Source organism: Palaemon carinicauda, chromosome 43 (assembly GCF_036898095.1).
Source record: "Palaemon carinicauda isolate YSFRI2023 chromosome 43, ASM3689809v2, whole genome shotgun sequence".
Classification (NCBI taxonomy): domain Eukaryota; kingdom Metazoa; phylum Arthropoda; class Malacostraca; order Decapoda; family Palaemonidae; genus Palaemon; species Palaemon carinicauda.
Genome location: NC_090767.1, coordinates 21,264,585 through 21,291,582, shown reverse-complemented (window position 1 = coordinate 21,291,582; position 26,998 = coordinate 21,264,585). Strand labels below are relative to the sequence as shown.

At 45.4% G+C, this 26,998-nt stretch overlaps 1 protein-coding gene across 4 annotated transcripts in view; it reads right to left on the bottom strand.

Annotated features, from left to right (window-relative positions):
* Positions 1-966: 966 nt before the first annotated feature.
* LOC137633654 (cAMP-dependent protein kinase catalytic subunit PRKX-like) overlaps positions 967-26,998 on the bottom strand; it is a 112,791-nt gene continuing 86,759 nt past the window's right edge. For 2 of the 4 annotated variants that reach the window (XR_011042338.1, XM_068365904.1), the window contains 3 exons: positions 7,697-7,878; positions 2,645-2,722; positions 967-1,996 (listed from right to left, as the gene is read on the bottom strand). Coding sequence is in view for 1 of the 4 variants with exons in the window: in XM_068365904.1 (XP_068222005.1) it covers positions 1,871-1,996; positions 2,645-2,722; positions 7,697-7,878 (386 nt within the window). In the remaining 3 variants the exon portion in view is untranslated. Of the gene's footprint in view, positions 1,997-2,644; positions 2,723-7,696; positions 7,879-25,313; positions 25,568-26,998 lie in introns of all 4 variants that reach the window. The other 2 variants (XR_011042337.1, XR_011042339.1) reach the window with 2 other exon arrangements.

Sequence of the window (26,998 nt, the reverse complement as noted above, 5' to 3'; positions counted from 1 at the left end):
GGAAAGCTTAAGAGAACCGAGACGAGAATGCTGGGGTCGGTTATGGGAATATCACTGCTTGAGAGGTTGGTAAATGAGGAAAGAAGAAGAATGGCAGGTGTAGCAAAGATTACCTAGATGATAAGAGCGTTACGACTGAGATGGTGTGGACATGTGTTGAGAATGGATGGTGGGAAGGGAGCGAGGAGAGCTTGGGAGGAACTTGTTAGGTAGGGGAAGATTGAGCAGACAGAGAACTATGGTTGTAACTTAGCTAGTAATAATGATAATATAAGATTTTTTTCATATCCTTCATAAGGTGAAGGATGATATGGAGAGAAGAGGTTTGGTGAAAGAGGATGCCTTTGATAAAAGGCATAAAACTACTAGTGTTATTGGGTCCTATGACTGGCCAGATAGTACCACTGGATTCCTCTGTTTTGGATATTTTTCCTTTGCCTACAAATACATCGAATAGTCTAGCCTATTCTTTACACATTCTCCTCTGTCCTCATACACCTGACAACACTAAAATAACCAAAAACTTTTATCTCAAGGGATTAACTACTGCACTGCAATTTAGTGGCTACTTGCCTCTTGGTAAAGGTAGAAGAAAGACTTATGGTAAGCAGCTCTTCTAGAAGGACAAGCCAAAATTAATCCACTGTTCTCTTAGTCTTGGGTAGTGCCATAACCTCTGTACTGTGGTCTTCCACTGTCTTGGGTTAGAGTTCTTAGGCGTGAGGGTACATCCGGGCACAGTATTCTGTTTCCTTATTTCCTTTCCTCAATGAACTATTAAGCATGTTGGAGCTCTTGGGCTTATAGCATTCTGTTTTTCCAACTAGGGTTGTAGCTTAGCTAGTAATAATGATTAAAGAGGGTACATCTGACAACCGATAACTTAACTTACTGATAATGGAGGGGAATTAGAGGCTGATACCGAGAGGAGTATGAGAGTTGGGAGACTGATAATGAAAGAACTGGTAACTGCTTGAAATTTTTATTTCTATTATATCAAACTTGTTACATTTTTTAAGTCAATTATCTACATCAAATAAAAATCACAGCCACATTATAACTACCTTGCCTTCGTTTGCGACGGCATCTGATGCATTTTTCGACTGCAGTACTTTTAGCTGTGGGAGAAAGAGCAGCTGCCATTTTGAAAACAACGGAAAACTAGAAATGTTTGGAGGTCTGGCAAAGAAACTTGTTAAATGCTGAGTCAGCAAAGAAACTTGTTAAATGCCGAGTCAGCAAAGAAACTTGTTAAATGCTGAGTCAGCAAAGAAACTTGTTAAATGCTGAGTCAGCAAAGAAACTTGTTAAATGCTGAGTCAGCAAAGAAACTTGTTAAATGCTGAGTCAGCAAAGAAACTTGTTAAATGCTGAGACAACTGATCCAAATAATAACAACGAAATAACGTATCCTGCAATGCACGGCAATTACGGCCAAATAAACGCCGTCGGAGTGGTCGACGTCCGGTTCCTTGCGACGCGTTAACATCATTGAGCCAGATTTTCTCGGACCGAACGACGACTTTGAAACGGCAAAGAAAACAAGAGCTGAAAATGATTCCACATCTCTGTACAGTATATTACAAAAGAAAAGGGACGTAAAAGTATTAAATAAAATATCTACACATCTTCCGAAGCCAAACTCGGCACCCGAGCTGCTTCCCAAACGCTCGTCCGACCAAAAACTCAAAAATAGAAATCAAAACCCTGACGCAAAGTGACATAGTCGAGGGGTTATCTGCTTCCGTGTATTTTAAGACTAAGCCTAATTGCACTTCTAGGATCTATGGTCACCAAGGCCATCGTGTTCATCCCTGCTTCCTTCCTCGTGGAGGAGGATAAGGCATCGCACGTTCGCAGCGACCGAGCCTTAGAAGTCGCTGAATATGGCCAGCTCGCCCTCGGAGACGCCCTCAGAGGATCTCCAGTTGTTTTCGGGGTAATCGTCGAAGTTTCTCGTGTCTCCGTCGTAGCTCACCTTCGGGACGAGTGGCGGCTGAAAATAAAGATTAATAATAAAATAGAGTTGGAACATTCATTAATGACATACAATAGGCAGCTGAAGAAAGGGATATCAATAAATAATATGTCGGAAAATTCATGATATAATACAGTACTTTTCAAATTCATTTTATGTTGTATAATTGAACAATTCATTTGATTCAGGCTTCAAATAATCACTGATAGTTTTTTCTCTTTTAGAAATGCACTTGTTAATGCTGTTGTGCCAAAATGATTTCACACAGAATTTGTGCGTATTTCTTAACAGTATTTCATCATTTATCCCTTAATTCATTGCTCATAGTTTAAACAAATTATAAGGCTATTATTCTTAGCTTATTGAGAATCAATCAACATTATTTTCTTAGACGTTTAAGTCTTGTGTTATGTTTATAAAGAGGAGCCACAAGTAATTCCAGACCTTAAGAAAGTTACTGGTTATTTAGTGTTTTGTACTTTGTGGTTGGGACGGGCGTAAACATTCTAATTAAATATGTCCAATCAATTTTATTTATGGGGGGAAATTTCGTTTATATTGGTCTGAAATACGATATTGTGAAGATAGTACACTCTGCTGTATAACACACTAAGGTGAAAGCACCAATACGCCAGTGTTATGATGCAACCCTGAGGGAATTCTTACCTTCAGTTTTCTTTGGAAGACGTCCTCCCAATCGGTGTTCTTGAAAAATCTGTGTTTTTTGACATCTTCGGCACCATTCTGTCGAGCGAGAGAATCGTGTGGTATTAGCCAATGAGAAACAAGATAGAATTGGAAATGATAATTACTGGTTGTGTTTACTTTTCTCCTGACCAATCACAGGCAATATATGAATTTGAGTGATATCAGCTGTTGATATTAACTTTTTTTCCTGACCAATCACAATCAAAATAGGAAATCCAGTGATATCAGCTGTTTATATTTACTTTTCCGGACCAATCACAAGCAAAATATGAATTTGAGTGATATCAGCTGTTGATATTTACTTTTTTCTTGACCAATCACAATCAAAATATGAAATCCAGTGATATCAGCTGTTGATATTTACTTTTTTCCAGACCAATCACAGGCAAAATATGAACTCCAGTCATATCAGCTGTTGATATTAATTTTTTTCTTGACCAATCACAACCAAAATATGAAATCCAGTGATATCAACTGTTGATATTTATTTTTTTTCTTGACCAATCACAACCAAAATATGAAATCTAATATCAATTGTTGATATTTACTTTTTTCTTGACCAATCACAATCAAAATACAAATCCAGTGATATCAACTGTTGATATTTACTTTTCTACTGATCTGACCTTATCATATTTTGCTTCCATTTAATCTTCTATTCACTACAAAGATTTTGATATGAAACAGATCATGAATTGGAAAAAGGAATATTGAAGTTTGAGTACCAAAAGAGGTGAAAATACTTACCAAATAACAATCTTTATGACTCGCTTTAAAATTCTATCCAAGTTCTTTAACCCTGGATAGGTACGGTCCTCGGACACCCCTTTAAGGGTATACTCGGACGCGAACGACCCCGACGCCAAAAAAAATTCTTGAAAAATCAGTTTTTGCAGTAACCTCCTTTTTTCTTTTGCCAAAAAAAACTTCAATGAATGCTTAAAACAACTGTAAAGATAAATACTACTCATCTGCAGAAAAACTATTTATTATAAATATTTTAAAAAATTAAGTAGAAAAAAAAAAGACCTGACATAAAAATTCATAAAAAAAAAGTTTATACATATATACACAAATCCTTTTAGGAATTGATTCTTGAATGTTAAGGACACATCTTGATGTATTTTGGATGAAGTCAGACCCATGGAGGTGAAGCTCTGAAATGAGAAAAAAAGGGTAACTTTTTTTGGCCAAAAAAAATTGTCCAAATTTCATGAATTTTTTTGGGTACCCAAATGAAATAGGAAGTGGCTAATTTTTTTAGGGAATAAACATATGTTATCCTAAAATAGAAATATGTAAAAAAATCTTCATTATTTTGTAAATTACATTTATATCAGGGGCCATATCTAAAGGTAATTTTTTGAGTACTTGGAAATTTCGTAAAAAAATACATATATTTAATATATAATATGATATTTATGCAGGTAAAAATATACCAAAATATCACAAATTCTATAGGGAACAAGAATATATATAGATAGGGCAGCTTACGCTTCGGATATGTCCACAAAATGGCCGCCAACCACACTGACTCAGACTCCCTAATCTGCCACTTGAAATGTAGGAAGGGTATGTCAATTTCAAGGTGTTATTTACTAATCTAATTATTATTGGATATGCATAAAAATTGTATGGTGGGTTGCTGGATAATTGTCGATTATTTTACGACTATAAAATTAAAATTCTGACCGAAAAAAATTTTTTTGAAGGGAAATAAAATCGAAAAAAAAATGTAAAACAATATTTTAGCTAAAAAAATAAGTAAACAAAATTTTCCGACAAATAAACATCTAGAGGAATCATTACTCTGTGATAGTTCCTTAGTACGTAGTAATTTTGAAAGAATTGGGAAAAAACGAAAAAATGGCAATCACCGGAAAATCGAACACATACCTATATATACGCCATATCTGGCTAAAAAAAAGATAGGCATGGGTAGCCAGATCATCTAGAAACACTTTCCAACACTATAAAAATATAAGTTTTGCGACACTACTTGCCAATTCCTTACGGTAACATGACTAAGCAAAAAAATGCAAAACAAATAAAAAGGGGCACTCGTGGAAAAATGGCCATTGTAATATACGGCATTTCAGAAAAAAAAAATTTCAGCCACGTGCTAGGCAAACCATCAAGGCATATTTTCCGACAAATAAACATATAAATGAAATATTACTCTGTGATAGTTCCTTAGTACGTAGTAATTTTGAAAGAAATGGGAAAAAACGAAAAAATGGCAATCACAGGAAAATCGAACACATACTTATATATACGCCATATCTGGCTAAAAAAAAAATAGGCATGGGTAGCCAGATCATCTAGAAACACTTTCCAACACTATAAAAATATAAGTTTTGCGACACTACTTGCCAATTCCTTACGGTAACATGACTAAGCAAAAAAATGCAAAACAAATAAAAAGGGGCACTCGCGGAAAAATGCCCAACATTCTAATATACGGCATCTCAGATAAAAAAAAAAGACATGCACGTGTTAGCCCAACCATCAAGGCACACTTTCTAACACATAAACATGAAAAAAAAATCAATAATATACGGCAATTCCTTACTACGTAGTAAATTTTTACAAATATTGAAAAAAAAACAGAAATTGGCAACCGCAGTTAAATACCCAATATACCAATAACTACGTCGTATCTGACAAAAACAAAATCACGCATGGGTAGCCAGATCATCTAGACACACTTTCCAACATTAAAAAAGCAAAAGTTTTACGACACTATTTCGCAATATCTTACGTAAAAATGACTTGGCAAAAAAATTAAAAAAAATTAAAAAGGGACACTCGCGGTAAAATGCCCGACATTCTAATATACGACATCTCAGATAAAAAAAAAGACATGCACGTGTTAGCCCAACCATCAAGGCACACTTTCTAACACATAAACATGAAAAAAAAATGAATAATATACGGCAATTCCTTACTACGTAGTAATTTTTACAAATATTGAAAAAAAAAACAGAAATTGGTAACCGCAGTTAAATACCCAATATACCAATAACTACGTCGTATCTGACAAAAACAAAGTCATGCATGGGTAGCCAGATCATCTAGACACACTTTCCAACACTAAACAAGCAAAAGTTTTACGACACTATTTGGCAATATCTTACGGAAAAATGACTTGGCAAAAAAATGAAAAAAAATGAAAAAGGGGCACTCGCGGTAAAATGGTCCTCGTGGTGATGAACGACATTTTAACTAAAAAAAAAAACATGCACATGGTAGCCAAACAATCCACCAAGACTTTCCACAACTGATAACCTATACAAGTTGCACCATTCTACGACAATTTCATAATACGTAATAACTTTGATAATTATGCAAACTACCTCAGAAGGGTAAACTCGGACGCGAACGACCCCGACGCGTCTCAGAAATCGGGGAAGGAGTACAGCTACAGCAATGCACATCTGGACACTACTAGAGCGTGTAGGGGAGACACCTCCTGCAGGTCGATCACCCACAAATTCAGTCACAGGGGTGAGTCACGTGAGAAAAACCTGTTTTTTTTTGACGCTCGGGGTCGCAAACGACCCACCGTACCTATCCAGGGTTAATAATACATTACACAAAAGTTCATTGAGTTCTTTCCCAATGCATTACCAAAAAACAATGGACTTAGTTCTGTTTTGACGTAGACTGAAACACAATGGAGATTATATTCTAGTTTTGAAGCGATAAGTTATGAGAAAAGCTCAGTAAGTCTCCTCTTATGCGTATTGAAATTCTACTATTGACACGTACAATACGTGAATACACACTAGAGTTTTCTCACATCATCCAATACGGTACCCCATTATTTAAGATTTATTCTGTATCATCTTGATAAACATATTAACGACCTATAGACTCAACTATATCAGTCTGACAAAACTCTCAAATGATTAAAAAAAGGCAAATTCAGCGTATTACCGTTTGGTGCAGTCACTAGTTTTAGACTCTTAACCAATCGAGACGTCGGAGAAATATCGTAAGGTGGATCAATGCATCGTACGTAGATAGAACTCGGCTCTGCCTTTAACTTAAGGACTCTGCCTTTAACTTAAGGACTCTGCCTTTAACTTAATGGCTGCCTTTAACTTAATGACTTTGCCTTTAACTTACTGACTCTGCCTTTAACTTAATGACTCTGCCTTTAACTTAATGACTCTACCTTTAACTTAATGACTCTGCCTTTAACTTAATGGCTCTACCTTTAACTCAACGACTATGCTTGTTTTGCCCCTCAAAATAGACATAGAACTTCTCCCGTACCTGTCTGATACTTGTGACGAACTTTTCCTAACCTCTCATCCAGGGACCTCCAGTTGGATCTATTATTTCTCTAACTCGGACTTCCTTAATACCTCTCCTCTCAGGCTATCAGTACCTCTCTTCTCCTTCCTCTCCATTACCCCTCTCTATCTATCCTCTCTACACTGCCTATCATCAGGGAGAAGATGAAGGATCTCTTCAACTCTCCCGATTATGGCTCCTTTATCTCGGTATGCCTTCGCGGACGTCGCGGCTAAGTGTTGGTATGTCAGCTCCTTATAGCTCTCACCACTGGTGGAATTCCAGTATCATCTAAACTCGGTTCCTCTCTCAAAAGCTGCGTCGTCAAAACTCTCTAAAGAGAATTCCCTTCACTAGCACACTTTAAGCAAAGTAAGTAGCAATAATGATATTGTACGTACCACCTTCCAACCCACTATTCTTTCTCTTGCAATCGAGTTGCAATTGTCTTAGTGCCAGGGATGTTTCTAGTGATGACACCTTGGGCTGCCGTTCATTAGCTTATGAGAACTTCTTCCCAACCGTTCAAAATTAATAAGAAAAATATCCTAGATAAACAACCTGGAAATTCAATTAACTTGACTAAATACAAATGAGAGGATTTAACCTAACCACCCTCACACAACCCACGATGTCTCCGTCTACGAAAGCGAGCGTCCTCTCTGAAACGAGACGTGTCGTGGATCCGTACAGAGACGGCCGAGTTACCTTCATGTTCCCGAGCCGCTTAGTGCGCTCCTGCGTCAGCAGCTTCTTGATGAGATCCTTCGCCGTCGCGTCAAGGTGTCTCGGCCACTCGACGCGTCCGCCCAGAATTTTTTCGTAGATGCCGAAGGGGTTGTCGTCGAAGAACGGAGGGTAGCCGGCCAGCATCTCGTATATTAGGATGCCTGGAAATAGGACGCAGGTTTAGATAACTAGACCGCCTTTTCAGTAATAGGATGATTACGTTGTTTTATGTCTGAATAAAGATGATAAAATAGAAAAAGTAGTCAAAGTTAACTATATGAAATTAGCAAATAAAATTTAATATTTTGAGTCTCTAAGACGACAGGGAAAATATGGATATCCATGGGATGGTTTCTAGATACCTCGCTAGGGGGCGCACGGTGGCACACCTGGCTATCCAATCGGCAATTGGCGCAAGTTTTTTTCATTTTTCTGTCGTGACGTCGGGGACGTAAGCTATATACATAACTACCATGCAAGTCTTGTGTTTGAAAATGCCAGAGTTCTCTTACTTAATTATTTAAGTAAAACTCATGTTATTGTATGCTTACAAACAATGGATATAGTTGACACTTAGTTGTTCCGACAATATATACAAACCGTGAGACTTTTGTATATCTAGTGGATACTTATGTTTGTTCAGACAATATATGCAAACCTTGAGGCCCCTTTTCTACTGTCTAGTGTGACTCTTCCCTGCAGGGGGCAGGAAGCACTAACATTGTCTATGATTAGTGGTGATGACGGATAACGGTAACGTCATTTGTCTCGATGGTCCGGGTGACCATAGAAAAAATTGTCCCAAGGTTAAGGCATCTATGAAAATCCACAGTTACAGTACTTTCGAGTAATTCTCTGGTAAACTTCCATCAGGACGACATGGCTTGAGCCCAAAACCGTATATTTTTGGATGAGATAGCCATGTCGTCCTGATGGACCCGCCCGCCAAAAGGCCTTGGCAGGATCCCTCCCAAAATTACTATATCTGTAGCACCATGCTCAATGCTACAAGGAATGAGCTCCATCTTGGATACAGCTCCATCTTGGATACAGCACCATCTAGATACTCAATAGTAGTGCGGGAAGAAGGGTAACCTTGATAACGGCTCCCCTTCTATTCTAGCCACTCTTCCCCCTCGAAACGAAAACGCTATTTGGGATGAAGATTGCAATGAGGTCGTATCAAGATATACGTCCCCTGATTTAAACGATATCCTTAACGCCAGGAGTTAGAATTCTGGAGACCTAAAGGTAAATTCTCTGGGAATATCACTGTAGCCAAATATCCCTTAGAAAGCTACTTCTTGAAACCTTCCATCAGGACGACATGGCTATCTCACCCAAATATAGATTTTTTGCTTTGCTCAAAATCTGTTTGTTTTAAATGTTCATTATTTCCCATATCGTTTACTTATTTCCTTATTTCCTTTCCTTACTAGGGTATTTTTCCCTGTTGGAGTCCTTGGGCTTATAGCATCCTGCTTTTCCATCTAGAGTTGTAGCTTACCTAGTAATAATATTAAGAATAATAATAATAATAATAATAATAATAATAATAATAATAATAATAATAATGATAATAGAAAATGTCTGTAGGTTGGAGGATGCCCTTGGAAACTGCTTCCACGGAAGCTCATTCGGGTGTCGGGATGTCGTGTCCTCGTGTTTGAGTCTCCACCAGGGCCCAACCCATCAGCGTGAAGACTCTTCTAGTTTGATCGACAAGGGGAGGATGTTTGCAAAAAGCCCATGAATCAGGAACCTATCATCAACAGTTTAAAGAATTCCATTACTCATAGGTAATTGGAACTGTCATAAGCTAAATGTGGTTGTATCTAACACCTTCGTCCACTATTACTCCATGAAGACAATATCAATACACTTCAAGACTTGGGTGGATAGGATCTTTGCCTACATTGTGGTACCTTAGCGTTTCTACGAGTGCCGAGAGGAGATTTGAGAAGTTGCCTGTCCCAACTCTTCAAGCTGACTGAGATGGAAGATCTTCATGTCTGGTAAACTCAGTCATGGATCGATGTCTGAGTGGGAGAAGATATAGGTTGAAGAGCTGTATTGGCGAGTAAGATCTAGCGTGATGGTGACAAAAAAATATCTTGGGAACATCGTGGGAGAGGAGAAGGACAAGGGAGGCTGTTCCTCCCACGAAATCATATAGCGGAATCGGCTGAAGTCTTGGGAGACTTTCAAATTGGTTGTCCTGTTCTTTGGTGAATCCTTCCTCCTTCTCTTAGGCAGTAGGAGCGCTGGCAAGGAACATTTAACAGCAACAAACAAACAACAGTATATAAGTTCCCTGGTGACTAGAAGGTGACGCTCACTTTAGGCACAACAGTAAGTTACGATTGTTGTTCCAGGTCAAGTGGTTCTCAATCGCTGTAAACGATCGAAAGGTTCCTGATTGCTGTAACCAATCTAAGTGTCACAGGAAACGTTAATCGCAGAGACCAAGCTCAAGGCATCCTAAAGAGGCTGCAATATTCTCATGCTTGAAGGTAAATTTGGGAACACCATTCTATCTTATTCTCTTTCAATTGTTTTTTATAAGTTTTTATAGTTTATATATGACAGATTTATTTTAATGTTATTATTATTCTTAGAATATATTTTAATTGTTTATTACTTCTCTAGTAGTTGATTTATTTCCTTATTTCCTTTCCTCACAGCAGGGCTATTTTTTCCTGTTGGAGCCCTTGGGCTTATAGCATCCTGCTTTTCCAACTAGGGTTGTAGGTTAGCTAATAATAATAATAATAATAATAATAATAATAATATAATAATAATAACATTCTCACTGAGGCTGAGAGCTTTGAAAAAACTATCTACAAGTGGATTGCTGGAGAAGAGACGGGTGAAGGAGAAGATGAAGGCAAATTTGCCAGAATGGATGATGACACTTTGGCATGTGACGTGCCTCACACGGCCCCTGATTTGATATCGCTTCAGGAATGCTACAACAGAATTGTTCAGATCCTGAAGAATACAGAGGGGGTCAACTTCAGGAGCTAAAAGTTCAGAAGGAAAGGCAGCTACAGAGAGAAGGACATACAAGTCTGTCAGGAGATTGGAAGCAACTTACGACAGATTATACTGAAACCGAAAGCAAGGGTACCTCTTTGAATAAACCCTTCGTGTTTACTCAGGGACACATTAATCATGGAGGAGCTATGCCTGTTAGGAGTGCTCCTCACGAGAACTTTACCAGAACTTCAAGAATGTCATAGAAGCCTTGGGAAATATCATCAGAAGAACTTGAAAACGTGAGTTGGGTGAATTCAGTATTTGAAGTTGTTGGAGAAGTGTTGAATGAGTCCTGAGTACAACGGCAGAGCATAGTAGACTCACTTCAGCTACCCTACCAAGAGTAACAGACATCTGATAATGATTCTTGGTGATATTGGTCCTTCATTAGAAGTTTTCATACCAAAAACACAGACAGACTCTGCCTTAAAACTGTCCTGTCTGTTACAGTACCATAAGGGTAGTGTCAAGAGACTATCAAATTGTTGCGAGACCACGGACCAAGAAGACGGATATGTACGGTCATTGGAGATTTTGGAAGATAAATGTGGAAGCAATTATGAAATCTCGCAGAAATGGATCCGTAACATCACAGACAGGACGTACTTAAAGGGACCATCGGAACTAAGAGATTTTGCTGATGATCTGAAAGTCTGTCAGCAGAAATTAAAAAATATGGGCAAAGTGAGCGAGGTTTACCATGCAGCTGGTTCACAGACCATCTGGAAGAAATTGCCCCAGCACCTGCAAGAAAGATGTCTGCGGGAGAACCATATCATCAAGAAAATACAAAGGCCTAGGATTGAGGATCTGGTTGACTTAGTTGAGGATGTGGCACATGAAGCCCCTGACCCTATCTAGAGTCTCCAGTGATCCAAAGTAAGAGAAGGAAATAGACCAAAAAGGAACTGGTAAGAAACAAGTTAGTCACTTCGAAGGAACGGCCGGCTCAATAAGTACGGCGTCACCTATACTGGAAAAATAGGAAATAGATACGAGAAGGAAGCCCTTGGTATGGACAAGGGCACTGTATGACTCAATGTTCGCAGTTCAGAGGCATCTTTACATAAAATAGCCGGTACCCCACCACACCATATTAGAAGAGAAATGGTAGCAAAAACTGAAAAGAATAAACAAATTAATGACCCCAGGCATCCCCTCCACAATCAATCAGGAAGTAAGGCGAAGACTGAAATCCTGCAAAAGCTTCACAACACTGGATGGACTAGAACAAATCTCGCCAGGTGCTTACAAGCTAGAGATGTGGTGGGAAAGTTTTGATAGCCATCCAACGAGGCGGTGGCCAGTGGAAGATCCCTCACCAGGAAGGACTGGGTAACTCTAGACAGAGCAAGAGTAAAAGGGGACAAAATTGGAGATAACAGCCATAAATGGTGATTAGCCACCAACCCTGAATGCCCATGTGGAGCAACATTATAAACAATGGAACACATCCTAAGAGGGGGCCCACTGGGTCCTCATTTCTCAGATCAAGACCTCAGAGAAGAAACTGACATCACCCTTCTGTGAGCTCAACATTAGCGCTGTAATATATGACGATGATAAGAGGCATGAAGATCAAAGATCATAGGAGCCTTGTAATGTCAAAGGCTTTGTGTCTTAACTTTGCAAAGGGACATTCAAGCAAGAACCGCCCTATGAATTTTACATGTAACATTGAAAGATGTGGGCTCAAGCATGGCAAATTTCTACATATAGCAAAAAGACCACTGATGAATAGTATTGACACTTCATTGAACCCAGTCCAACCAGCAGAGCAGAGTACACTAGCCATACTTTTACTGGTTTTGGCAAAACAGAGCAGACATTTTCCTCGTACCCGTGGTTGCAAATCCTCCATGCTAATCGTACCAGCTTGAGTATGGTGTGGAAACTCTGACATCTACATTGATACGTATGCTATGCTTGACCTTAGTTGTAATACCATCTACTGTAACAAGGCTCTGCGTAGCCAGCTAGGAACTTGAGGAACTACACACCACTTGGAGATGAACACACTTACACAAAGCAGGATGTCAATGAAAACAGCTGTGACGACTCTGATGGTCTCAAAAACCGAAGTCAGCGACATCACGCACTCTATATAAGCAAGTGTTAGAGCAAATCTCAATGTTGATCTATCAAGAAGGTCAATTCAGTTTGACATTAAGAGGTGGCCCCATCTCATAACTTTAGAGATAACGGAAATGAAGGCAGACCAAGTATCTTCGAACCTACTTATACCAGCTGATGTTGGGAGACCTGGACCACGAGAGTCATTTGCTGTTTTAACATTACCAGGCTGGACTATAAACAGACCACTGAATACCATATATTATATATAGAGGTTGATCCGAAGAGGCTGTGGAAGACAGAAGATGCTCATGAGGAGGAGAGTGGATGATCAGTAAGTGATCAGAAAGCAGTTGGTATCTGAAACAGCACACTTCAGGCGGTGGATAACCACAACAGTATGAGCGTACCATTTGAGACGCAGCTACCCAACTTACTAAGTAATAAATTGACCGCTGACCAAATGGCAATCACTTGCCAGGCGTCTCAGTAAGGACGAGACTCGGAAGCGCAAGTAAACCGAGGAAATTCCTAAACTGCTAGAGAAATGATATCATTATTACTTGCTAAGCTACAACCTTAAATGGAAAAGCAGGATGCTATAAGCCCAGGAGCTCCAACTAGGAAAATAGCCCAGTGAGGAAAGGGAACAAGGAAAAAATAAATATTCTATGAACAGTAACATTAAAATAGATATCCCCTATATGAAACTATAAAAACTTTAACAAAACAAGAGGAAGATAAATAAGACAGAACAGTATGCCCGAGTGTACCCTCAAGCGAGAGAACTCTAACCCAAGACAGTAGAAGACCATGAAACAGAAGCTATGACACTACCCAAGACTAGAGAACAATGGTTTGATTTTGGAGTATCCTCCTCCTAGAAGAGCTGCTTACCATAGCTATAGAGTCTCTTCTCTATGCTCAAGTAGTTCCCGAGAATGATTTACAATGTCAGAATAGTAAGGTGTGGTATCCGCCACACCAGCTTAAGCTTAAGCCAAGGGAGCTGAGAAGCGTCGCATTATCTTTGATTGCGCTGAACAGTATGGAGGATCATCGCTCATCGACTGCGTGGACCAGGGACCAGATTTAAGTAACGGACTCATAGGAGTGGTGCTACTTTTTCGTCAAGGAGCCACTGGCTTTCAGTCTGACGTAGAGGGTATGTTCCACCTGGTACATGTAATGCCAGATAGACAGATATAATTCAGCTTTTATGGTTTGCGAAGGATGACATGGAACAACTAATAAAGACTTTACGAATAACAGCTTATCTCTTTGGTGGAGTCTGGAGCCCTAGTTATTATTATAGTATTATTATTATTATCATTATTATTATTATTACTAGCTAAGCTATAACCCTAGTTGGAAAAGCAGGGTACTATAAACCCGAAGGCTCCTAAAGGGAAAAATAGCCCAGTGAGAAAAGGAAAGAAGGAAATAAATAATATGAAAAATAATGAACAATTAAAATAAAATATTTTTAAGAGCAGTAAAAACATTCGAATAGATCTTTCCTACAGAAACTTTCAAAAGAGGCTTACGTCAGCCTGTTCAACATAACATTGGCAGCAAGTTTGAACTTTTGAAATTAAATGAAGAAACTACCCCATTAGGATGATCATTCTCGATGAAGAAACGTCATGCTGTCAAAGAGAGATATACTGCAATCTTGAATGTTTAAAGGACACTCACATTGGAGTTACCACAGCTGATGAAGCTGAATCCCAGAAAGACAGAGGAGGGTTGACTGAGAGTGGAAGACTACCTCGCTTTCAGACTGAAGAAGACGCATGGCACCCAATGACTCTCCCTTACATACACAGTGCATCAAGATTAACCCTTTTACCCCCAAAGGACGTACTGGTACGTTTAAAAAAACTCATCCCTTTACCCCCGTGGACGTACTGGTACGTCCTTGCAAAAAACCTGCTATATGACAAATTCGAAGATAATTTGTATTTTTCCTAACCATACAAACCTTAGCTATTTACAAAGGGTATTACTTTTAGCGTAGCTGAAATGGCGAGCCATTAGAATTTAACGAGGGTGTATTACCCCCGCGCTAGTTAGCGGGGGGGTAGGGGAGTAGTAACTAGCTACCCCTCCTCCCCCTCACACACAGGTGAATACTCACTATCACTTAGAGGTAGGACTTGTCTTGGGGGACAGGGCTGGCGGGCAAATATGTGTAAATAGCTAAGGTTTGTATGGTTAGGAAAAATACAAATTATCTTCGAATTTGTCATTTGTTCCGTAACCGAAATACAAACCACGCTATTTACAAAGGGTGACTTATCCCTTAGGAAGGGTGGAAAGTCCCCAGCCATACTGGCTTTGGCTTTACCCGGGGACTCAGAATCCGAGTGAGTCGCACTCGAGAAAAGGAGTCCCTGCACCTCACAAGTTCCTTGCTCCGCAAGGAACCATGTAGCCTACGTAAGCTTGTGTGTGAAGGAAGAAGTGTGACCCGTCCTAGGCAGTTGACCTGGAGTTCCAGAAGGAACTCTGGGTTAGGACGTTCCCAATACCACCTCGTCAGGGTATGGGGGACGCGTCAGTATTGACTCAATACTCGGAACACAAGGAAGCATGGTTTACCTGCAGAGGTTCGAGGTCAGCTATGCAGAGACCAGGATGCTGCTTCCCCGTAGAGGGGATGATGAAGAAAGAAGTAAGGGCCAGACATACTTCTTTCGTTCATGCACACTAAAACCTGATAACAATGCCCTCAACCTTCTGCTACCTGTCCAAAAAGGAGCCTGAGGTTAGACCAGCTGTTGTGTAGCCACCACAGAGCGATAGAAAACGTATCGAGACTCCTGTGGGTCACGCCCTGCAGGAAGCGGGCTGCGAAGGTCATTAGACGCTTCCAGACTCCAGCTTGTAGCACCTGCGTCACAGAGTAGTATTACTCGAAGGCGAGGGACGTTGCGATGTATCCAACATCGTGCTGTAGGGCGACGTGACGGGGGAGGGTCTGGAGACAGGTCGAGATGAATGTCCTTGAGTCCGGGCTGAAGAGGTATACTGGTGACTCTCCCCCCATGTCCTCCTTGTGCTCCCAAATCGGCTGCAACTGAGGACAAACTGCAGCTGTTCCCAGCGCTAACCTCTCGATTCCTTTACTGGCAAGAAAGAGAAGGTCTTGGGACATCAGATACAGAATGGAGACTCGAAATCTTGAATGAATCGGACCGAAGGGCCGGGACCCTCAGATTCTGAGTCTAGCCAACAACTCAGGAGCGAGCCTGAATGTTGCCTTCCCCTCTTCCTTAGAAAGGGGGGAGTAGTAAGAGACCAAGAAGATTGATTACACACTGGCCGTGGCCAGAGTGAGCAGAAGACCCAAGGCGGAATACAATCCGAGGCCTGTCGTAAAGGGTCTTGAGAAGATCTCTTAAAGGACTAAAAGTCCGAGCCATGCTCCAAGTTGGAGGTCTTCCTCCGACTAGGGCAGGGATGATCGTAGCTTCGCATGAGCGAGGATAGATCCAGCGGGCAGGAAAAAGTTATTCCTTTAAGCCTGAAGGTCAGGGAAAGGCTGAGCGACAGGCTTCATTGCCGAGAGCGGAAAGGAGTTTCCTCCCGCCGAAAGGCAATAAGACCGTTATTGCTGGAGAAGAGGCCTCAAGGGAAGAGGTATATCTCCCACGGCATCAACCACCTTAGACTCTTCACTTTGCCTGGGAGACCCCTGTGGATGACTATCGCCGAAGACGCGACCTCCGTACCGCGACTGCAGCGGGTTGTCTCTTCTTGAGGAGGAAGCGTAGTGTCTCCAGGCGTGAAGCCGAAGCGACGCCCCGGTTCGGGAGAGATGTCGCAGTGTGGTTGCTTGAGTAGTCTGCGCCGTGGGAGAAGCTCTCCCGGGAGTTCCGTCAGGGGAAGCAGAGGGTCCAGAAACCGTTCTGTGCATAGTCCCAGTGGAGCTCTCCTATTGAAAGGTTGACAGACAACCTGGTCTTGTTGAGACCCATTGTCCACAGACAAAAAGGAGGGAAGACGCAGGCGTCGAAGTTGTCCCACCATCACCGGAATGCATCTTGCCAGAGTCTCGGGGTCTGAGACTGGGGGGAAGAATAGCGGAAGCTTGAGGTTCCAAGCTGTCGCAATCAGGTCCCCCAGACCAGCACTTGCTGGTTACCCAAGGTCAAAGACCCCCAGGTACACTCTCTCTACGAGGCTCTGCTCGGATAGTCTGAGAGAACATTCCCCTGCCTGGAATGAGAGAGCCGATGGTGGTATTGAGAGAATCTCAATCATCCCGGTATCTCTACTGCAAGATGTGAAGGTGTGAAAATGCGTCGCCTGATGGTTAGAATGAAGTCGACGCGCAACGGGGCGACTCGGCAGGAGCTGTAGGATCTGAAGAGGGGCCAGACTAAGGCCCCTAAGCCTGCCTGAATGATGGAGAGGTATCCTTCAGGTCTTGACCATAGGCCTGGACCGGAACATGCCCCCCCCCCTTTTCTTTGACGAGTCCGAGAACCGCATCAAGAATGTGGGGAAAGGACGAGAATATACACTACCATCAAGAGGCTCCATAGGTCAACACCCATTGCAGGTCTAATAGTTCCGCTGGTCCCCTAGGGCCAGGGAGTCCGGTTAAACATTGCCTGAAGCCACCGGAACTTGGATCGCCCCACATGAACTTATCCTGAGGCGACCGTTCGGACTATAGACGGGTCAATGAGGAAAGGAGAACTAGGAAACGTTCCAAGGTAGGGCTGAAAGCTCTGCTTGACTGAGAACAGGTACTGCGACTCTCCTCAGTCTTGCCACAGTCAACCGAGAGGAAGGCTCGGAGGATGTGGTAACAGAATCTGGCGTCCCCAGGTGGTCACCCATCCAAGCACCGACGTTGCTTAACCTCGCTGGACGGACGAGAAGCGGGGTTTCCAACGTGGTAAGGCCGTTGACTCAATATCATGGCCAGATACTCCAGATGTTGAGGCAGAGGAAGAGAAGGCTCCAAGCAAAATACCATGAGCCCACACTCATGGTAAGCATCCGGAAGCTTGTCCCGGCGCTGAAGAAGGTCGAACCCGAGCCTACCGGAGTTGACCAGCCCTCCAAACAGCAGAGGAGGCGGAAGCCTGCACCTGAGCGGCCAAGAGGAAGGCAGGGAGAGTTCTCTGGGGAAACAAACCTGCTATGCCACGGCGGGATAGCCACACTGCATCATGAGCAGGAATACTTGCAGTCTAGGCTGAATTCAACGAGCACCCTGGAAGATGGATGGAATGGAAACTGAAAGTACCCGTCCTTCCGATCCAGGGTTTAAGGAGTCCTGTCGCCTCGTTACCAGTCTGATCGATTCTGCTGTTCTACGCTGGCCGAAGTTTATTCGACAAACTTGATCAGGGCTGAGAGGTCGACTATGGAACTCCCCTCTCAGATCCTTCCTTACAAGAAAGGATCGACTGAGAGGGCCGGGGGTGAAGCCGTCGATGATCCTAAGGAAGACCTTCGCCTAAGGTATGGATCATTCTGCCCAACCGGGCAACTCTGCTGACGCTATGGCATAGAGGTTCAGAGACACTGAATTCGCTGACAGAGATGGCAGGCGCGATATCCTTGGCTAATCACAGAGATTGTGCGGGAATGGGCATCGGGAAGCTGTCATTCGGATGAGTAACCTTAAGCATCCTCCCGGCGAAAAACCTGCAATCCTAGAGTTCGTGAACTCCTTTTAGACACCCGAAGGAAGCCCTCAGTCAGCGCGTCCAGATGGTACAACATCGAGCTTGTCCGCAAGTTAGATACTTAACGACGAAAGGCCAAGGTGCCTGAGCTCGAGAGGAGGAAAGTACCCCTGATCTTCCTGTAACTTCCTTGAACCAAACCTCGGGCCGTAACCGAGGAGGGAAAGAACCTGGTAAGCTCCCAGAGGAAGGGGTAAGCAGTCACCCCTTGTCCGATGGAGAAATCTCGAACGGAAAGCCCCCCCGCCAAAAATCCTTCCAGGGAATGACGGGGAAGGGCTAACCCAGGTTCAGGAAAGAGAAGTGTTGCTCAGATCTCCCTTAAGTTTCTCCTATTCTTGCAAGTGCCATGCTCTGCGTTTACGGGGTGAGGCCGTGTTCTGGAAATACGCTCCAGAAGAACTCGCCAGGCTGGCCATGCTGCGAAAACCCCATTGGGAATCGTGGTCGCAATCGCCCTGGAGCTCGCGCAACGGAAATTCAAAGATTTTCGCGTGGGGGAACGTGGAAGCGCCCATGCGCGGTAACGCAAACGAAGGTGAGCGAAGGAGCGCAGAAGGAGGGCGAGCGTGGTAGGAAGGGCGAGAGCTGGTGGTCGGCGAGCGATAACCCATAGACGAGCAATGGATACTGCAAGAAATAAGCCGACGTTTGTGCGAAGAAACACTGTAGGTTCGCGCGACGGAACACCATCCCTCCGCGCGATGGAAAAGCCGTTGGTTCGCACGTGGGCGAATATTGGAGAGCATGGGCGCGGACGCGCAAGAGCATAGACGTGTGGGCGCGCAGGCGAATGGTCGCGCGAGCGCACAGGCAAGCGGTCGCGCGGGCGAGCGGTCGTGAGGGTGGGCAGGTGGATGAGAGCGAGTCCAAGGCGGCGAACGCAAGCGTTAGCGCGATGGCGAGGAAACGCGCTGCCGCGTGGGCGAGGAAGACCGCTGGCGAAATGGATCAACAAGCGATCGGTGGTGAGCTGGTGAGCGCTAACGCGCAGGCTGGCGATGGCGCGTTGTGTTATGCCGACGCGATGGTCGAGCAGCATGCGCAGGTTGAGCGATCGTGCGTTGGCGAGCAGTATGCGAAGGTGAGCGATCGCGAGCAGCATGTGCAGGAGGGCGATCGCGCGATGGTGATCAGCATGCACCGGGTTGCGCGATGGTGATCAGTATGCGCAGGGTCGCGCGATGGTGATCAGCATGCCAGGGTCGCGCGATGGTGATCAGCATCCGCAGGTGTGCGGTCGCGTGATGGCGATCAGCATCCGCAGTTGAGGGTCGGGCGATGGCGATCAGCATCCGCAGTTGAGGGTCGCGCGATGGCGATTAGCATCCGCAGTTGAGGGTCGCGCGATGGCGATCAGCATCCGCAGTTGAGGGTCGCGCGATGGCGATCAGCATCCGCAGTTGAGGGTCGCGCGATGGCGATCAGCATCCGCAGGTGGGCGGTCGCGCGATGGCGATCAGCATCCGCAGTTGAGGGTCGCGCGATGGCGATCAGCATCCGCAGTTGAGGGTCGCGCGATGGCGATCAGCATCCGCAGATGAGGGTCGCGCGATGGCGATCAGCATCCGCAGTTGAGGGTCGCGCGATGGCGATCAGCATGCGCAGGCGAGCTAGTAGCTGGCGAACCATGTTCCTTCAGAAGTGTTGGAGAACGTTGGCGTGCCGGCTGTAACACACGCGGGCGATCCGGAGATCGCCGAGAGACAGGTGATCGCTGGCGAGCTGATGATCGCTGACGAGCAGAAGGCTACGCGTGGAAGCTTGCGCATAGAAGAAGAGTCCTTGACCCCGACCTGAACCGAAGTTCTAGATCGCGAGGGCGAACGTGGGCGCACAGGGCGCGTAACAGGAACCAACAGGAACAGCAGGATGATCATCTTGAAAGCGCTGACGAACAGGAGAGCGCTGATGAGCAGAAGAGCGCCTGTGCGCTAACACTGAGCAGGAGCAGGAGAGAACACAGCAGAAGGGCGCGCAGGGAAACCCTGACACGCAAGGGAAGAACCCCCGTGGGGGCAACCCTTTGCCCCGAAGGGATCGTTGTCCGCTGGGAGACTGATGCCCGTCGGAAGACCGCTGTCCGTCGGGAAGACCGTTGTCCGTCGGGAAGACCGTTGCCCGTCGGAAGACGAGATCAGACTGCTGTCCATCTGCACCAAGGCGGAAGATCGAGAAAAAGGAGTTGTAGGCTGCAAACGGAGATCCAAAAAGGCGCCTCAAGCACCCTTATAGGGAGATGAGAGGCCCTTACGACGAGGCGGACGGTGGGCCTTACTGCGAGGGAGGCCAACAGCAACAGCAACAGAAGAAACCTCCGAAGAGGAGTCTCTATGAGTGTACTCTCTCGCGAACGAAAGAGAAACACTTCGTGGAAGAGACTGGTCAGCCAGTGACCTAAAAGGAGCAATCCTCCGAAGAGGAGCTCCTGCAGTTGCCCAGCCCCTTGAGCGAAACTGCAGGTGCGACCGCTCAGCACCAAGAGCATAGTCGCACGAAAAAAAGGCAAGAGAAGAACCCCCCAAAAGGGAAAAAACTCAAGCCTGGACAGGAAAAACTTCCCTCGGAAGGAAAGTTACCCGCCCAAGGAGGCAAGCCTCCTGAGAGTTCTAAAATGAACTGGAGAGCTGTCCGTCGTCACGGGAGTACTTCCAGTAGAAGGAGACACGCCCCTGATGAAAATACAAGGGGGGAGGCAGCAACAGCCGAATCCCCAGGACTCAACAAGACAGCTCACACCGTTGCCATATTACAGAAACGAACTAGATCGGTAACTGTAAAAAAATAAAACAAATAATATTAGTACACATTCATTCCCCCGGGAAGGCTCCGAAGAGGAATCCCGAGGGAAAGGAACAATAATTACACAACAGGCACGTGCCCTCACAACCACTTACACTCACGGAAGGAGAGCTGTAACCAAAACAGAATTATAATAATTATAATTATGTAATTTAAAAATGAATGAACACAAAAGAAAGAACGAAAACCCCGAAAGGAATCGTTCTACAAGCTGAAAAACAAAAAACAACTACAATTAGATTCATAACTAATTGAGACAAACGTACGGCGTAGCAACCCCCCCACACGGAAAGGAAGCTACAAGGGCGTAGTAACACGTAGTAAAAGGGTGAACGACCTCAAGAGAGAGAGAGAGAAAGACATAAGTCAAACTCGATCGCCACCCATAAAATTACGCCGTGGTGGCCTAACTGCCGAGGACTCCACGTAGATATCATACACTACACACACACATCTGAAAAGGAAACTTACTTATTTCTATACTCAAATATATATACAAACATGAAAACATGTTTACATATATATTGAGTAAATGAAAAGTAAGCGATTAAGTAAAGACAAAACAAACAATGGCTGCCAAGAGAGGACCAAGACAGAGACGTCTGTCACAGTCCGAGCCAAAAGTGAAAGTGAGTATTCACCTGTGTGTGAGGGGGAGGAGGGGTAGCTAGCTACCACTCCCCTACCCCCCCCCCCCGCTAACTAGCGCGGGGGTAATACACCCTCGTTAAATTCTAATGGCTCGCCATTTCAGCTGCGCTAAAAGGTAACCCTTTGTAAATAGCGTGGTTTGTATTTCGGTTACGGAACAAACGCATGTTCTGACTCTTGCTGGTCTCCTCCTGTTGTAGGACTTACAGCGAAGTCTCCTTCTGTCCCCAAAGGCTCTTCTTGGGGAGAGTCGCGGACGTTCCTTGAGTGGCTAGCTGGCTCCATCCTATTCTTAGTAGAGGACTTCGGCAATGTTTTGGAGTCCTTGGATTCCTTCCTGGGAAGGATGTAGGACTCCAACATTGACGAGGGTGGCATGTTCCTTTCAATCCCCGACTGAGTAGACACCTCGGCACGAGGAGAGGTTTCCCCCATTGGTGCGATGGGGGAAAGTCTCTCCTCGCATGATTCCCCTGGGGACAGGAAATCTTCGTCCGAAAGGGAAGGAGAGGCAGTCTGGGGAAAAGAAGGACCTGCCTCGAAGGTCTGCGTGGAGTCAGTTTCGCCCTTGGGGAAGTTACCGCGTCTGGAACTCCTCTTTTTCTCTTCGAAGGGGTAGAAGCAGCCGTGGATCTGTGCCCTAATTCAGAGATGACAGGCTTGAAAGACTGCGTTATGGCTCTGATCAGTGCACCGAACCAGGGCTGTTGGCTGACAGATGCGCTGTCAGACATACCCTTTGAAGGGACAGAAATTGAAGGATCCCTGGGAGGAGTCCTCATCATTGGTGGGTTTGCCTGTGATGGCTTTGGAATCCTGGACCCTTCTAGATGCTTCCCTTCTCCCACAATGCGCGGTGGTATGTGCTTGCGGGGAGGGGAATGAGGCGATGGTGACCTTGCCGTGGGTAGTTCAGCAGTCTCGCGCGCAGGAGGATATTGACGTTCGCGCGAGGGAGAATAATGCGGCTCGCTCAAGGGAGAATACCAGGGCTCGCCCGCAGGAGACTGCTGGCGCGCCGGAGACTGCTGGCGCACACGGGAGACTGTGGGCGCGAGGGAGACTGTAGGCGCACGGGAGACTGTTGGTGCGCGAGCACACGTACGGGAGACTGCTGGCGCGTAGGATCAATACCTTGAATGCGCGGGTGAGAGTTCACGCGTGCCTGTACCAGCCGTAGGGCGTGCGTGCGCAGGAGAAGGATCCCTAGCGCGAGGGCGCGCAGTTGAAACATGTGAGGTGTGTGGGCGCGCAGTTGAAACATGTGAGGTGTGTGGGCGCGCGACAGAATGTTGGCGCGAATCCGTTGGAGAGGATAGGCGAGCGCGCGACAGAATGTTGGCGCGAATCCGTTGGAGAGGATAGGCGAGCGCGCCCGCATATCCTCGCGGATGTGTGCGGGAGAAGGTTGGCGCGACGGCGCGAAGGCGAGCGCTGGCGCGATGGTACTAATTGGCGCATGGGAGAAGCCAGCATTGTTGACTTCCCAGCAGCGCCCAGATCAGTAGATCGTTGGTGCGCAGGAGAGTTAGCTGTTGGGCGCGTTCGAGCACGGGCAAGAGAATAATGGCGCGCGGGAGAGCGCTGGCACGCGGGAGACCACTGGCGCGTAGGAGGTTGATGGCGCGCAGGTGAGAGTTGGCACGCAGCTGGGCGCGGGCGCGTAAGGGAATGTTTGCGATTAGGCTCAGGCAAGACCTGGCGCGCAGGAGAACGTGGGCGCATATGTGCATGAAGGCGTGCATAGCGCGTGATGGAGCTATGCTCCTGTTGGAACGTGTGCGCGTGTTGGCGCATACGCCCTTGATGCCCTGTGTTAGGATTTAGAGATGGGGCCTGACGAGTTACTAAAGAGCGCTTGTCAGGTTTTGTTGGCGCATAGCGCGTATCTGGTTGGCGCGCCTTAGCGTGCTCAGGTGAAGCCTTGTTAAGCCTATGTAAAAAAGGTGACGGCAGGTTGGCAGATCTGTCGGGTGGAAGGTTGACGTGTCCTTTAAAAGGATGACCTTCCACTGAAGGAGATCGCGAATGATCTGCAGAAAGGTCCAGGACTAGTGCAGGAGCAGTGATAGATGCTTGGTCTCGAGGCTCCTCTGCGGTAGACTGCAACGAAGGTGATGAACCAAAGAGGCGCCTCCTCACCGCAGTTAAAGGAAGGCCTCTATGGCGAAGAGAAAGGCGAGCCTTCCGACGAATACGTCCTCTGGGGGACGTTGGATCAGCAAGCTGACCTTCTGCAGTCCTCCTAAGAGGAGTCTCTGTAAGTGAACTCCCTCGAGGGGAAGAAACACCAGCAGGAGAGTCTGACGATGGACTTAGTTTCTCCCTCGTAGGTTGAACAGAGACGGGAGAAACTAAGCCGTCAGCAACCGTAGGGTTTGGAGAGGCAGAGGTGATGGGTGATACCGCATTGGATACCTCTGACACTACAACGTCGACAAGAGACAGAGGATCAACCTCTGCCGGTGATGGCGGCGATTGCTCGACGGCGGCACCCAATCGGATGTAGTTAAGCAAAACCTCCTTGGAGGGCGAACCTGTAAGCCCCAAGGAGGACCAAAGCTGAAAAAGGGGGGTTAGTGACATATCCTCCCCCGGGGGGAGAGGTGGAGCTGCTTCGCTAGGGAAAGCAACGTCATCTCTCGAGCCCCGAGACTGGTAAACAGTGCTTCGGTCTATGCTACCACTCGACGGTCTCTCGAAAGAGACCGACCGAGTGGGAGCTTCCGAGGAGGTTTGGGCAACGGAAGAAGAGGTCTTGGGTTTTTCTCCTTTCAAAGAAACCTTCGAAGGAGAAATATCCCGTTTGGACTTCTTCCGTCGTCGCGAAAACCTCTCCCACTGAGAGGTAGACCACTCCCTGCACTCACTACACCTGTTGTTGCTATCACACCATTGGCCCCTACAAGAAGGGCAAAGGGCGTGAGGATCAGTCTCGACCGCCGACATGAATGTTCCACAGGGCAGGTGCACATAATCACAGAGGCCAACTTCACAAACAGAACTAGAAAAACAAAAAGACAAAAAAATTAAATGGCAGCCAAATGACGGCGAGGATGAGAGCGGACACGTCCGACTACCATCCGAGCCGAGAGCAAAGTGAGCTCAAGCACAGGTGTGAGAGGGGGGGGGGGGGGGGTAGCAAGCTACCCTCCCCTACCCCCGCTAACTAGCGGTGTGGGTAGTAAACCCTCGTTAAAAATTAATGGCTCGTCACTTCAGCTACGCCGAAAGTAATACCCCTATTAAATAGCTAAGGTTTGTATTCCAGTTACGGAACAAATTAGAAGCGCAAGAGAATACGAGGAGACACGACTCACCTTAAGAGACCATGTAGATGACAAGGGAGTAAAGCCCATCACAGACATCTCTTGGAACAACAGGCCTCTCTCTACAGAGGAAGAGGACTGTCCAGAGACATTAGCCAGCTGATCTTGACTGACGCAAACCAGACCTGTCATCGACGCCTTCCGGGACGCCACCCGTTCTTGCATAGGCAGCAGCAGCCATCCGTGACGGACGTGACAACGACCAATGTACCATCTTGTACGGGAACAGGTAAAGCCAGGACGGGCTGGAAGAAAATGAGTCTGAATAATACGTAGTTTCTATCAGAGATCAATAATCATTGCAGATGAAAACAATCTTTTGCTCAATTGTCAATCAATCTCAAACAATGCTCACTGAAACCAAAATTGAAAATAATTCCAAAAACAGAACACAGATGATAATGGGGACATTTTTTCCAGCAACCAAAAGGTAGTCTCAAAAATACATAAAAACGAAATTCATAATCGACCAATGATAAAATATAACAAATCTTAAAAGTAATTTGTATTTTTCCTATTCATAAAAACCTGAGTCCAATTTGGGAGATCACTTTGGCGCGAGCTGGAATCGGTTGCTGAAGTGGATAACGAGCATCGCAAAGCCCCTCCCCTTCCACAGATGCTTCTCTATTCAATCTTGCTGCTTCAACCCAGGACTCAGAGGGACGGTTTGTTCCCCCGCGACATACAAACCCTCGTCCTTTGCTTCTGGAGACTCACTTCCTGCTTGGATGGTCAGATGGCCCCTCAGAACCCCCCTGGAGGATTCTGTATCTTCCCTGAATGTCTTCAAGGCTTGTTCTGTGGAGAAGCAAAGCAGAGACACTATGGATTCTGTATCTTCCCTGAATGTCTTCAAGGCTTGTTCTGTGGAGAAGCAAAGCAGAGACACTATGGATTCTGTATCTTCCCTGAATGTCTTCAAGGCTTTTTCTGTGGAGAAGCAAAGCCGAGACACTATGACCACCTATAAGTTTATCGTGGGGATGACAAACTGATAGGTCCCGGGACGTACATATTTCTGTTTTGTACCAAATCAAAGAGACCCTTCCCCAAAATGACATATCAGCAAGAGTCCAACACCAGGAAAATGAGTAATGGGTTGGTATTAGATTCACCATCTCAAAACTCACATGAAGAATGGGTAGATTTACCTCTTTGGTTACACAGAAGTTTGAAATGCAATTCTCCAGCCTCTTGTCCGACCAGCTTGCAACACTTCAATCGCTGACCCCATGAGAGAGGCAGAAGAAAGAAGGAGAAGAGCCAGTTATACTACATTCATTCCCAACTTCTGTTAAAATGATACCATAGATGAGATGCAATCTGTCCTCATAAGGGAGCTGGGCTTGCTATACAACGGTTTGAACAGCCACCACAGATCCAAGTATCAAGAACTCAAGAGACTTGCGGATACATACTCTCATGTAGAAGGATGTGAAGGTGGTCTGCCTTCCCTGACACCTGCCTTCCTCACCTGACCCACTGACTGGTTTCTTTTGAAAGTACGGAGAGTTGGGGCAATACCCTTGACTTCATCAGCCAGAGAGTGAGCTCTCTGTTGAGGCTCATGAAGCCAGAAAGACACCGTGTTCCCTGACAGCTCTTTCTTAGATCTGGCAAACCCATCGAAGAGATTCCTACACTCCGGCCTGAGGTGTGGGGTTCTCTTCATA